The sequence below is a fragment of the Opisthorchis viverrini genome (genome assembly GCF_000715545.1).
Source record: "Opisthorchis viverrini unplaced genomic scaffold opera_v5_35, whole genome shotgun sequence".
NCBI classification, from domain to species: Eukaryota; Metazoa; Platyhelminthes; class Trematoda; order Opisthorchiida; family Opisthorchiidae; genus Opisthorchis; species Opisthorchis viverrini.
In genome coordinates this window covers 116209-130539 of record NW_008751691.1, presented here as the reverse complement: position 1 = coordinate 130539, position 14331 = coordinate 116209, and the positions used below count along the sequence as shown (strand labels likewise).

General features: G+C 44.7%; 2 protein-coding genes across 2 annotated transcripts in view; one reads left to right on the top strand and one right to left on the bottom strand.

Annotated features, from left to right (window-relative positions):
- Positions 1–4691: 4691 nt before the first annotated feature.
- Positions 4692–14331, top strand: part of T265_02711 (hypothetical protein) — a gene marked incomplete at both ends in the record, with an annotated part of 43408 nt that continues 33768 nt past the window's right edge. The window contains one exon of the mRNA XM_009167026.1: positions 4692–4703. Within this exon, the coding sequence (XP_009165290.1) occupies positions 4692–4703 (12 nt within the window). The remainder of the gene's footprint in view (positions 4704–14331) is intronic.
- On the bottom strand, positions 9964–10227 carry T265_02712 (hypothetical protein; the record flags this gene model as incomplete). The annotated part of the gene is made up of 1 exon (XM_009167027.1): positions 9964–10227. The coding sequence occupies one exon, from the start codon at positions 10225–10227 to the stop codon at positions 9964–9966; it is 264 nt and encodes an 87-aa protein (XP_009165291.1).

Sequence of the window (14331 nt, the reverse complement as noted above, 5' to 3'; positions counted from 1 at the left end):
CTCATGTTGTTCGTTCTATTTCTGAGAGTATAACAAAAAAGTAGTTCGCTCATATACTACTTACTAGACTAGTCTCCTGCAGGCCCAAAACTCTCCTGGGCAAATAACGGGTTTCTCTTTTCTAAAAGAGTTTCTTTGTCAGACTACAATACGTGGTTCCACCTAGAGTTTACAGAAATATAATTCAGACTCTTGTGGACAGAACTGATCACTCAGGTTGCGCCAAGTATTTGAAAAGTAAGAGATACGATCAGGTGAGGCTACCAAGGCTGTTTTGATTATTGGAACTCTGTATAGACCACTTTTTCTAGTTGCTGGCTACAATAGTACTTGATCGATACAGCCTATGTGTCGCTTGTTCGTGCGTGTCTGATTTAAATCGAGTGAGCTTCCATGCCTCTCACCTTCTTACTGAAATGCAAGAAATCGAGGGATAGTCATACCATGAACTTCGCAGATTTATATCTGATGGAAAAGTAGAAAATGCAGCTTTAGGCGTCATTTTTGTGCGACACTTTCGTTTGAAGAATATAGTAAGCGAGAGATTAAACCGAGATTCCGTTAAGTCCCCGATTAATTAGTTAGCGTAATTAGTGTATTACGCGAGGGAATTATCGTCTCTACTCGGCACCTCAAATGATTCTTCAGGATACCCGTTTATCAAGCTTCTGGTCCTTTCAAATTACAACTCGGGTCCAAAAAAAGTCAGAAGGAATCCAGTAAAAAAGGATAGAACCTTATTTCAGTAACCCCGACCAACCTCAGCTAGTCGGATTCCACCTAAAATACAGGACCACATAGGAACCGGTCAAAGCTGTGCGCCTAAAACATCAACTGAAGATCACTATTTCCGTAGCGGAATCTACTGTACTGCCTCATAGACTGTTGAAGATTCGCTTCAGAATGAACTTGTTTCTATCAGAAATTTCGCCATATAGTCCGCTCTCGACAGCCATTTATGTTTGATCCACTGCGAGTAGCTGTTTATCACAAACCTTCAACTGTGACCGCCTCTCCCACCTCTCCATGTTGATTTCTGTTTGGCGGGAAACAATTAAAGGTAATGCGAGAGAAAGCTAGAAATCAACCAAGACGTCGAATGATTCCATCTTCCTTTCATCCACACCGCCGGTGCGCAAGAATACCTTGAAAACTCTAAAGTTGGCTAGTATGTACAAAATGCCCTCCCGAAGAGTGCGCACCTTCGAAATCGATCAGAATGGATAACTCCCGCCAGAGGGCTTGAAAGTGCATTTCCCTAGTATCTTTAAGTACAACTGTAGTGTGAAGGAAAATACATTGATGAGCCTTGCAATGTACTACTCATAAGGCTGCTGAAAATTCGTCGACAACCCACGACCAGTTTCGCCCTTTTGGGGGCTCATCAGGTAGGCGCAGTCCCCGGGTTTCCGTCAACCTTATGTTCTATTTGAAACCAAATTGCACGGAATCAGCGAATATACACTCATTTGCAAACTAATTTGGTTTTTTCGGGAGACTCACCTGGAACCCAGCTGAATCTCTCGTTTGTGATGTTCTCAGGCAAATGAGTGCATATTCGCTAACATTGATGAGCTGTTCTGCTGGTGTGCCAGTGGCATTATTCAGAATGCGTGACAGGATGACAAGCCGGCGCTGTTTGATGAGCTGTTCTGCTGGTGTGCCAGTGACATCATGCGGAATGCGTGACAGGGTGACAAACCAGCACTGCTATTTATCATCAGTCGGTTTGGTGAGTGAACTTGGGTAGGACAAAACAGTCGGGAAACAAACTGGTGAAAAGTTGAGGGATGGCAGTGATGAGTTCTCAGTAACTTTCGTAACGGGCTGTTCTTAACTTTTTATGAGTCTAGTTTGGTCCAACCCTTCACTGATTTCTGACCGACGTTTTTCTTCACTTTGGATCGAAGCCTCATCTGAGGGAATTCTTCGATGACCTTCCGTGGTCTCCCGAGAGCGCAGTGCCGCTCGGGAAGGACCATTTTTGGTCCATTCCCATGGCATCCATCGTGGTCAGCTTGAAAAGCATCCTTCTTTGGGATCAACAGCTCAACACATACAGTATCAGAAGTGGTCCCAGAATCTTTAGACTATTCATTTAAGCAGTGACTGCCGCTTATTGTGCACGGCCCAGTGCAAAAGAACATCTTATCGAAAGAGCAGAGTACCGAGATGTTTATGAACACGCAGTGTGGATGCTCAGTTGCCAACAGGGTGATCGGTTGGGCTACGTGCATTAGTCTCTATCCTCTAGCTAGTTTGTGCATCAAGCAACATCAGTGAGAAAGATTCACAGGGCAGTAAGATTATTTCCCCCTAAGAGGATGTGGGCTAAGCAAATTACGACTAATCACGTATCCAGTCAGTGCCCATATTACATCTTGCATACGAATACAGAGGAATACTATACATGGATGAGTGACCGCACGCGTGCGCGTGCAAATCTCTGGTGCGCAAAGTTCGCGCAGGAACAAGCCTTGACAAATGTGCTGTTTTTGATCAGATCACCCGATTTCATATTGTGTTCAACTCGAATACACAATATACACAAAATCACACTATGAATGATGCCTCTGGCGTCCGAAAACTTGGTACATTTTCACAGTTCCCTAATGAGACGTAACATCTCAAACAGGTGTGTGATATCATTTCTTTTCGCTCTTGAAAGTCTTGTTTTCAGTGAATTGTTACGCTTTACTCTAACGGAAAATGTGAGGCCATCTTCCTGTGTCCTAGCTAAAATTCTGTGACTATGTAAGCTATGACTCTGCGGCGCACCGGTTTTCTTGACCAATCTTATTCTTGTCCGTCTATTCCCAGTTAATGCGACTTGGGTGTAAATATATCTCGCCGGCGTTCCAGTTAACTTTCACCTCCGACGATTGATTTCCACCTGTACTGTTTACGTGTCTCGCTCGTATCATAGGTCTATGTGGAACCCGTATGAAGATCCACTGACAGGTACCTCAAGCTGGAATGGAGGTCACGAGCGTGTTTAATCGTCTAGGGTGGTTGAGAACGGAACAGAGCAGGATTCCTAAAGAGCTTTTATAAGTAGTTTACAGAAATTAGCGAATATACATTCAAGAAAACTAATTTGGTTTTTAGAGAGACTCACCTGGAACCCAGCTGAATCTCTCGTTTGTTAAGTTTTTAGGCAACTGAATGTGCTGCACCAGGCCGCCCCATGTTTCAGTGGCTACGATATTCGAGATATCGCGATAAATGTATACCTTTGTAATGTACTATTCATAAGGTTGCTGAAAATCCGTCGACAGCCCACGACCGGCTCCGCCCTTCTTGGGGCTCATCAGGTAGGCGCAGTCCACGGGTTTCCCTCAAGGTTATGTTCTACCTGAAACCACATTGCACGAAATTAGCGAATATGCACTCATTTGCAAACTAATTTGGTTTTTCGCAACCTGTATAAGTTTGGTTACTCAGCCGATCGTGGCCGAACGGTCAAGTTTTCACGGGTTCGACACACCGTAAAGTTTCGTGCGATGTGAACGGATGGGGAAAAAAGCAATGCAGCAATGGGATCTCCAACATCCCCGGTTTGGGCAAATATATTTATTGAAAAAAACTGAACAGAGAGCTTTAGTCACATTCCCATACCCAGTTAAGCTATTCTGGTGGTATATAGATGACACTTTCGTCGTCATGAAACGGGACAAGGTTAATGAGTTTTACAATTACCTGAATGAACTGAGTCCACAGATCAAATTTAGTATGGAGATAGAGTCAACATCGGGTAAACTGGCCTTCTTAGACTGCATGACACATAAGGTTGGGGGGAGACTAAAGACCACAGTGTATGAAAAGCCAACCGAGACTGGGGCAGTTTTGAACTACTCATCTGCCCATCCGAAGTCGGTATTCGCCAGTATTGCGTCATCAATGTTTAGGCGTATAAGGGCCCTGTGCACAGAAGAAGCTGATCGAACAGCGGCCCAAATTGAGGTAAAAAACAAACTTCGAGGTAGTGGATATCCAGCCAACTTGATTAGGCGTCAATTGCGAAGGGTGTTGATACCGGTAGAGAAACCCAACAGGGAATGGATCGGGACAGCTGTTATTCCATATAAACCAGGGACATCGGAGGCAATCCGAAGAATTCTAAACATGGCAAACATTAGAGTAGCTTTCCAGAGGGGGAACACTCTGCGCTCTGCATTGGTGCAATTGAAGGATCGCCTCCCGGCAAACAGAACCAGGGACTGTGTCTACAAAATCAAGTGTAATGACTGCACCAAAGTCTATATAGGACAGACGGCCAGGGAACTATACATCAGAGTCGGAGAGCAAAGTAGAAAAATAAATAGGCCGCCGAGAAACGCAGATGGATATCAAGCGTTACTGAAGGACTCGGCAATCGCGGAACACGCACTGGACATGGGACACAAAATCGACTCAGAAAATGTTGAGGGTTTGAGGCGAGGACTATGATCCACGTCACACAGACTGATCGCCGAGACGGTAGAAATCGCCAAGCATCCCAGTGTTAACAGAATAGAAGGCATGGAACTGCCAAGCGTGTGGAGAACGGTTCTTGATCAGTCGAGCTGACACGTGTTGGTGTGCGGTCATCAGAAGAGTGGTCAGCATGTGAATTCCATTTGACCTCAGCCCTCCTCAAATTAAATTTTCGGAGCACTCACGACCCCACAAAGAGCAGGGAAAATCTACCAATGGCAATCGAGGTGAATCATCAACTGAAGCACCCTGAAGTGGAAGATTAACGAACCAAACCCGATCAGAATTAATTTGGACCGCCCACCCCCCAGTTCACCAAAGCGAGATTTTGATATTCAACACTGATCTAGTGTGATAATCTGAAGGGGACTGACTTACTGATTGGTTCCCCGCCTGTCTTATAACCTGGTCAATTTGGTGACCTGTTCACTTGGCCTGATGAAGCTTTTGTATCAAAAGCGAAACGCTGCCCAAAAAAACTACCGACTGTTCACCAAGCTCCTCTAAAACTATGCAGCGCTCCTTTGCTGTTTCACTTTCAGGACGAAGGGAACACCCAGATCTCTTCATACTACCAACAAGCTTCTGTATAGTCAAGTCGATACGAAGAGAAAACGGAAGCCTGAACGACTTCGATCGGAAGTCTGAAAGCTGCTGACATGGCTCTTGGGAAGCGACGATACAAAACGGGACAGAACGGATAGAAATGACAAATTAATCAGTTCATTGATCACCAACTCAAGTCAGAGAGCTGAACTGTGCAGTAAGCACGGGTAACATCGAATTAACTGGACTTGGAGGCCGAACAAGCTGCATCGGTAGCGACTTGAGTCGTGTGCGTGCCGGTCTTATTGAATTTGTCGGCCATCAGCAGATACACAGTGATCCGTCCACGAGAGGTCTGCTTATACGTCTCAGCTTTCTGAGGCTGCGGAGTTGACCAGCGCCGTACGGATTGAACCTATCAAATTGCCTTGACATACTAGGCGATTTAGTGCTTCACGTCTAGAAGTGACTTTCAGTAATCACCATCGTGTTGACGAAATCCAGTCGAACCATGGCTAACTACAGAATGTCATGCTTGTTAGTAACACAGATTCCAGTCTATCCGAAGCGGAAAGTGCCAATTTCAACTAGCATAATCTTTCAATCTTGGTCAGCAAAGTCCCGTACAGCTTTAGGCCCAAAACGGCGCTAGAATTGACTTTCCGTAACCATTGTGTTATAGGCCAGGCTGAATGGCGTTTTATCGTAGCTGGCTGTACGTGTGTCTAGGTTGCTTCTCGTGTGTCGTGCGGATAGAAGACCTTTTGACGCAAGTATCACCTGCCTAGCCTTAACCTCGGGATACCGTAACTGTGATCTCAAATTTATTTTATGCACGTTGTATTGCATTGTTCTGTCCATCGTACTTTGTAAGTAAATCCTCAAGAGACCAAAAAACGCTTCAGGCATTCCGGAGTGCTAAGCCTACAGTATTTTTAGCGTGCACGTTGTATTGCATTGTTCTGTCCATCTTACTTTGTATATAAATACTCTAGAGACCAGAAAAACGCTCCAGGCTTCCCGGAGTACTAAGCCTACAGTATTTCTAGCATAACTCTCTGTAATTATCCGCCTAGAAGTAAAGATGAGTGATTCTTATCACTAGATGACCACATGCTGGCGCCCGGTATGCATCTCGCGAGTGGTGGGAGCCACCAGTTGATCCCATGCAGCTCAGTTGTGCCCACTTGAATCGAAACTCATGGGCGACCTGTTAGAAAGGCTGACGGTTTTTCTAACCCCACCCTCCAGTTCATTTACCGGATTTATTTCTTCGGATTTACAACGAGCAGACAGCTTTCAGGTGGACGGATATGCTTCTCAGTGCAAACCGAATGTGACGTTGTCCATTTTGTGTTAGAATTTATCCGTTTCATTCGATTTATCAGACCAACCCGGAAACGGATACCAGTACGTGTTCTAACTGCCTTTTGGGAGTGGAGTGAGGATTCAGAATGGTTATTCGCTCTTTACTTACTATAAACGCATCGAACGGATTCTCTTCTGACCTACTGTCGACTTTGGTTTATGGATAAACTGTTGCATACCCTATTCCCGAGATCCCGAGGCGAGGTCGGAGAACTAATTCACCGGTGGGCTTTGATAACAAGTAGTATCTTTGGAAATTGAGTCCATCGGAACGTTTTGAACAAACGCCGACAGGTAGGATGCGATCTGTCTAACGTATGACCAACGTTGGCTGAGAGGCTTTTGAAGCTCCTTTAAGCAAAAGACGGAAACATTGGTTGACGTACAGACGCTCAAATCCTCCCTGACTCTATAAATGTGGATAGGCTATAGCTCAGCAGTGAGTAAACTTACAACTTGAGGAAAAGCGCCCCTTAGCCAATCGGCTGAATAGCGCTGGATAGTACAAAGCAGCTTATGTTGCGTTCTATCACGACTGGTCGATGTCGGTCAATTGTCGGTCGATTGTGAAAGACTCTCAGTCGCTCAATTACTCGCTTATCCTCCAAGGGCATGAAAAGGTTCACGGATATTCGCAGCCTGACTTACATAACACACTTTCCGATTTAAGCAAATAGGACGACCTGCTCAACGTTGTTTCCGCGCTGTTAAAGACAAGCAGAAATTTGCAGAGTCTGTTGTCTTTCCCAATCTATCTTCATCTTAACCACGCTGGTCTTCGTCAGTGGTCTAGAATTCGATCTCTTTCATTCCGCTTTCTAACGGCTTACTATGAAAAATTCGATTTCTCTCTCAGTAACACAAAATTAACAAGCATCACTCGGTTGCCCAGATGGTGATTGGCAAAATCTCATTAACTGATGCACTCAGAATGCGTTAATTCACGGATCGAAACAAGACTAACGAAAATGAACCGGCACAGACTGGTACTCCAAAGGTGTACAATGGACATTCGTCCACGACTGTTTATGTTCTTCAAGTGACCGAACGGTAGCTAGCTTTCTGAAATGCCAGATGTGTACCTCAGTATTAATATTCCTTCCGCATATCAACAGGAATTTGGCATATAACTGCATGATGCAACTTGAACCCAAATTACAGCTCTCGTCTTGTTCCTCAGCTACACTTTTCCGTATCACTGCAAGCCAGCAAACCGCTAAAGCACACGAATTCAATTACGCCCGTTTTTATCTGAAAAAAAACTCGTCCTTGATGATGCGTTTGGCTCAGCCTTTTATTAATTTTATTCCTTTGTCTTTACTGTGCCTCCACACTTGACGATGAGGTTTTGATGCCCGTGTGTGTCTATCGATTTATCCCACATCTGCACTGTATGTGTGTATCGGTGTTTTTGTGCGCACGTCTAATCAATTATCTGCCAAATATGGACATAATACACTACTCACAAGGTTGCTGAAAACCTTTCGACAGCTCACGACCACTTTCGCCCTTCTTGGGGCTCACCAGGTGGGCGCATTCCGCGAGTTCCCGTGAACCTTATGTTGGAATTGAACACAAATTGCAGGAAATTAACAAAATATAATCATCTGCAAACAAATTCAGTTTTATGAGAGACTCACCTGGAACCCAGCTGAATCTCTCGTTTGTGATGTTCTTAAGCACCTGAATGTGCTGCACCAGACCGCCTCTACCAGGTTCTCCAATCCCTCCCGACCCTGCGCTGTCACCAATACCCAAGACCAGTACGATGACCAGAGCCACATTCTGACGAGCTAAAATCGCTACACATCCAACCACCAAAGTATTGATCCGATTTTCGTAACTGATGCATAGCAAAACATCAGTGACTGAGATGCTTTATCTGTAGTTGTTTGTCGATGGTACTCTGGAACCGAGGAATCAAACAAACTGGGTCTGCTTGGGTATGCATTCCAGAGAGATCACGTTGCCAGAACTGATATAAAATCAACAGGTGTTCAATGAACCGAAGCATAGATAGCCACCCGAATACCCCACAATTGTTCAATATGTCTGTCTCTTTACCAGTGGTAGGTGTGGATTTACTTAGCGAGTGGTATATTCACATAGATCAGATGACAGTGAGGGTGGTTGCCTGATCCGATTTGAAGAAAACAGGTGATTCCGTCTCGTTGGTGGCGTTAACATCAACCATGACACAGTCACCGATTCCTGTGTGCACTGAGCTGAAGACATCGGCAGGTAATACCAGTTTCTTAGCGGCTGCAGGAATTCAGCACTGATATTTCTTGAGAATAGTCAAAACAGTTGAGTTTACACATTTTTATGCAGATTGGAAGATGATCATATCGAAACCTCACGTCCATTCGATCTCCCTGAATGATGGGTGCTATGTTTCACGTCAGGAAAACTGGTTCTACATCTAAGGCAAGTCATATCAGTTAGAAGTTTATGCGCTTGAAAGACGGCAACTAGTCCTTCATCAGGCGTTTGAGAAACTTATTTGATCGATAAGGTGACACATACGAGTAGTTGACACTCACACGAATCAAACTTCACATTGGCGGAAATATTAATGTTAGGATAACGAATCAAATCATCGGCGTGTCTCAGAACTAGCACATGTGCGAGTTTACCGTCCATTTGAAGGTCAAATGTTCGAATGATGTCACGTTACAAATGCCTACGCCCGTTCACACTACAAACTTTTTGCTCGCCTTTGACGAAATGTAAATCTGTGACTCAAAAAATTAATCTCTGGCTCATGCTGTGTAGACCTTGTGACGGTGCATTCCTAGTTCTTTCAACCAACTTCGCTCAATCCGTTTTTGGACCACTTGGTCTAGTTTGATGAATCTGTTACCACTTGCATCATGTCCCATACTTATAACCTTGACACAGGTCAGACAATGTGTCTGGTTTCATGCCACTGTCAAAACCGAAAGGTCCCATGTGAATTCACAGTCCAGCACAAGGTAGACCAAAAATATAACTACGCGTGCACACTTAAGAAACGGAACTCAGCAGTACCTCAACTGCACGCCGCATCGGTTCTTGGATCTAGCGTCATCAAACTCGGGCTGCGGATAACAAGCAGCAAGTGGGGCGATAATACTGCCAGGGGGGACACTTCCTACATCTCCCCAAAATCATGTATGCTTAATTTTTGTTTACATCGTATTCATATTCATCAGGTGCACTTGGCCTTGTAATGTACTCAACCGTAAGACTTAGACCTTATTAGCCCGGCGTCTATTGACCAGAGCACTAATAACCCCTCATTAAACGCCATAGCCATCGCGCAGTTTACGTTTGATACTTATTGGGCCTCTTAGATCAGTACATGTACTAGAAGATGGTAGGACAGCCCTCGGTGTGATCAGGAAGAGTGCCAGTGTGGGGAACAAAACCATTGCAACCTTATGTGTTTTTTTTCACTTCAAATCCCTGGTCTGGATAGTCGACTTCTCTTTATGTTACATGTGCTTTGTTTCTGCACCTTACTGTTTTGAATTCTGTCATCCTTCGTATTTGTGTTTGATTTCCTTTTACTGTTCCTTCTGTGTCTACACTTCACATGTGAATCTGCAAATGAGGTACTATGTACACTGGACGCATCGGAGGTGAACCCTTGTGATCATCTTTGTCCAGGCCTGATGTAGGCCCCGTGTGGCATGCCAGTGGCTCTAGAACCACCCAGTCTGCCTCAGCCTCCCGGGTCAGTCCCTTGAGCTTACACGGGACGCCAAGCTGGTTGCACAAGCAGCCGAGTGTCCGTTCGGAAACGGATGCAATACCACATATACAAGTGGCCATAACGACGTGGTGAAGTCTCATTCCAGCAGCAATTTGAGCTTGGATCTCGCGCTGAATCTTTAATTGCTGTGCCGGGCAGGTCACCGGTTGGTATTCACAACTGTGGGTTGAAGAGCAGGCTAGAACAGACGAACAGCCAACACACGATTCCATACCATTCAAAAGGCATTTACTAACCGAAACGGGGTTTTGTCATAAACATGAGGAGGTGTTCTATTCAACGTCCACTTGATGGTATGTGTACTTAAGACAGGTGCAAGTCCCTCAACTGGATACGTACTCCTTATTACGGAAAGGTGGTATGCTGAGTACTAGCATACTCACAGACAGAGGGACTACATCTTGAGGATGACAACAAAGTTGGCGCAATAAACGCCTGCTAGCATAATGTTTTTTAAATCTACCCTTCTGTCATATTGCGTAGTGAGCGTAAGACAGATATGTGGCAATGAAGGCCAATGTATCAACATTGGTAAGTGTCTTCACACGCCAGTTCCCCGTAACTTTCCTCCCGAATTGTAGAATTCTAAGCATTAATAAACAGCTTGATGAGCCCAGGTGTTTTAGCCATCATGGTTATCGTGATATATTCATCTTTTCATCCAGCACGTCCGGTATTCTTTGAAAGCAGCCCTGGTGTAACGGTGATGCTACTGATGAGGAGGCACGCGAGTAGTATGTGTTGTTCGTGGAATTTCGCTGTGCGTCTTTTGAAAAGGGGAGATCTGTTGCGGAATTCGTGGAGTCACTTTGTCACATTTGCTTGGATTTAAGCGAGGAATGATTGGAGTCAATGAATCTCCAGGAAAGCTCAAGAAGACGCGTTCGGCAGAAGATGGGTGTCCAGTTTTTGTAAATAAGATGCAAATTAGAGTTTTGCTTCCCTGTTCAGTGGTCTGTAACCGATCGGTCGGCATTTCCTAATAAATAGCTCTGCAGCGAAGGCCTTCTTCCTTTCAGTGGTAGTCGTCATAAGGGCACGATAATCGGGACCTGCAATCTGCGAAAAAATCCGGTACAGCCTCCGTTCAGCCGCCCTTCCCCAGTTATCCGGCCTGAGAAATCACGACAGCTGTATCTAGACATTAAACACCACGTGAATCGATAACGCTTTTCAGCCAGGGATGCAGTACATGCCTGTGCTGTGCTCTAACTGACATTCCAGTAAACTGACGAGTGAATGGATGTTCCTGAGATGTGTTCACTTAAGGTCATTTAACGCTCTACCCCGTGAACCCGTGCATGCGATAAGACTTCAGCTAGACACCTCAGAACTGAGTTCCAAATACTTCGCACTTAGTAAGATTGCCTTACTCCAGTGGACCCGCAGTAGGAGCTGAAACGTGCTCAAAATCACTTCGAAGCAGTTCTATAAAACTGTAAGGGGTGCTCTGATGGCTCTGGAGAGTACCAAAGTCCATTCGGCAGATGACAAAAGTGTGGTTTGTCTCAGCTATGGTCGAAATCCGTAGTTTTGAACCAGTAAAATGTAGAGAGCACTGTGAAAGTTAATATGGCAATTGCAACAGTGAGATACGTCGCTTGGACGGACCGTAGGTGAAGGAAAAACATCGTTGAACACGCCAAGTTTCTTATGGAAATTTTTTTAAAAGCTGTCTAGCTGTGCCAAAGGTACGATTTCCGGACATTATTTCAGGTTCATTGAAACGATTCACCCTGTCTATGAACTGAGACAGGCCGACAGTAAATCAGTTGTGCAGGAGTAATTGGTTTGTCGTTTTTTTCCTGAAAAGCACTACTCATAAGGTTGCTGAATAGCATCGACAGCCCGATGGCCCTTCTGTCCACCACAGGGTACGCCAGGTAGCCACATTCTTTGTACGGTCCCGTGCTAAGGCCATAATCTCAAAGCAAGGAATTGAGTAATTAGTCTAAACGCACAATCTAGATGTCCTATCTGACAGGTAACGTGTAGTCTAATTCAACGACGGACGGTCAGTAATAATTGGGGCCAAACCGAATTCTACGAACTTCACCTGCGTTTGTTCAGTAGTCGCAATTGGGCAGCGAACAATATATTGAATTAAACATGGGCAGACAGTATAGTTACGTAGACTGTGGTTGGCTAGATTGAACCTTGGGCAGCTAGCAACACAGGATGGCACAGAAAAGGGCAGCGTGCTATCGGACAAACGAAGCGGGAAACATGCTGTACAGTTCAAAGTGAGGCGAAATGTTCAACGACAAAACCAAGAAATGAATATGAATAAACCGAATCATGAAAACAGTCAATATAGAAGAACAGTCAATATGGAGTCGACTTTGTATAAAATAGAACAGTTCAGTTTCGAAACTTGAGCAGTCACCGGAAAGGCAACGAATTAATCTGGAGAATAGGGAAACATAACTAATTACGTCACGTAGTTGACAGTCCTTAAGCTTCCATCAATCTTAGCGAGCATACACTCATTTGCAAACTAATTTGGTCTTTCGAGAGACTCACCTGGGACCCACCTGAATCTCTCGTTTGTGATGCGCCTACCTGATGAGCCCCAAAAAGGGCGAAACCGGTCGTGGGCTGTCGATGGATCTTCAGCAACCTTATGGGTAGTGCATTACAAATATATTCCATCAATCTTTCAGTTGAACACCAACTTATACATAAGCGACGAAATGCATCCATGCATTTGCAGAATACATTGTGTTGCACAAGGGTCACCTCATGTTTCAGTTAGCACGGTGTTCGAGATATCACGATACATTTTCCTTACAGGACACAGGGCTGCCGAAGAATTTTCTGCAACCTTATGAGTAGTGAATTAGGAACAGACACAGCATAGTAACAGCTCAATTCCTGGAGAAAGTTCTTCCTGCACACACGTGTTCAAACTTTGTAAAGTCAGAGACAGCAGAGACTCATCCGTAACGCACCAAAAGAGATCACCGCTCAGCCTTCATTCGCAGCTAGGGTGAATTTAATCATGAGGGATCGTCCGGCCTTTCGTCTTTTGTAGTCCAAGGTCAACTGCGTCTTCCAGACTGATCGCTGCTCAATCTGAAAACCTGAAACTCGGATCCGTAGCTGAATCAGCTTGTCTACCAGTTCGACTCACTGCCGCGTGACCCATTCCAAAAGCGAGTATTTTCACCGTTTTTGGCATACCTTCGACACTCAGTAGCGGAGGCCGTGTTCCTCTAAATCACTGACTGGGTGCGCCTCGCCAGCCAGTCAGGTCTGAATGAGCGAAATGTGATTTTGGGAGCCTCGTTCCGAGCTATCGTGACTCCGGTTTGTAGATTCAAAATTAACCGGAGAGATTAGGCTACACACCCCAATCGTCAAAACAAACTTGTCTGATGTGAGCAGTATAGTTTTGATGACGCAGTTCTATTCACCTTACTGGCCACAACTCGTCCTTGTTTTTGGAATCCGGAATGTGGGAGTATGAGGTTTACCTAGCATTGTTGCAGGTAGGAAGTTTTCACTGTGTGGAAGGATTCACCTTGTGGAATAGTTCTTAAATTTTCCATATTCATTTTAGCTCATATGCATGAATACTGTATACAGCAATGATCTGAGCTCAAAGTAATCAAATAACTATTAAATTCTGAGCAACCAAATGGATGCGAAACGACCACTAAAGATCTGCTCTCGTGGATGTCATTACAAAAATCGTCAGTACATGATGCGTAGATGAATCCGGACCCTTGATAACGTTGTCTCCAATAGGCAAACACTGACCGGTAGGAGGCAGTATTGGCGTATTCGTGTTTTTGCCACAATTGCCTCCGTTCATTCATAGATTATTGGTTCATACGCATTCAGTTGGAAAATGATTGACTGCGTCTGTGTAGCGTTCAAACAAGGATAACAATGTGGTTTGAAAATGCTGAAAAATCGAGAAACATGTGTCGTAATAATCTACGAAAATTCGTGGGATTCCTGTAGTTAACTGAACCGCTGTCTGAATGCTGTAGTTGAACGTTGTCTGGGTTGATCACGAGCGCCTGGTCAGCAGTGTGAGTACATGACCACTAGACAGAATGGATCGCCACTCATCTTTCAGTCACGTGAGTCACATCATGTGGTCACGTGTTGAATAGTTCCTCGAGTGACAAGTATTCAGATGAAGCGCTCAGGAAACATGAGATTTTTTCATGTTG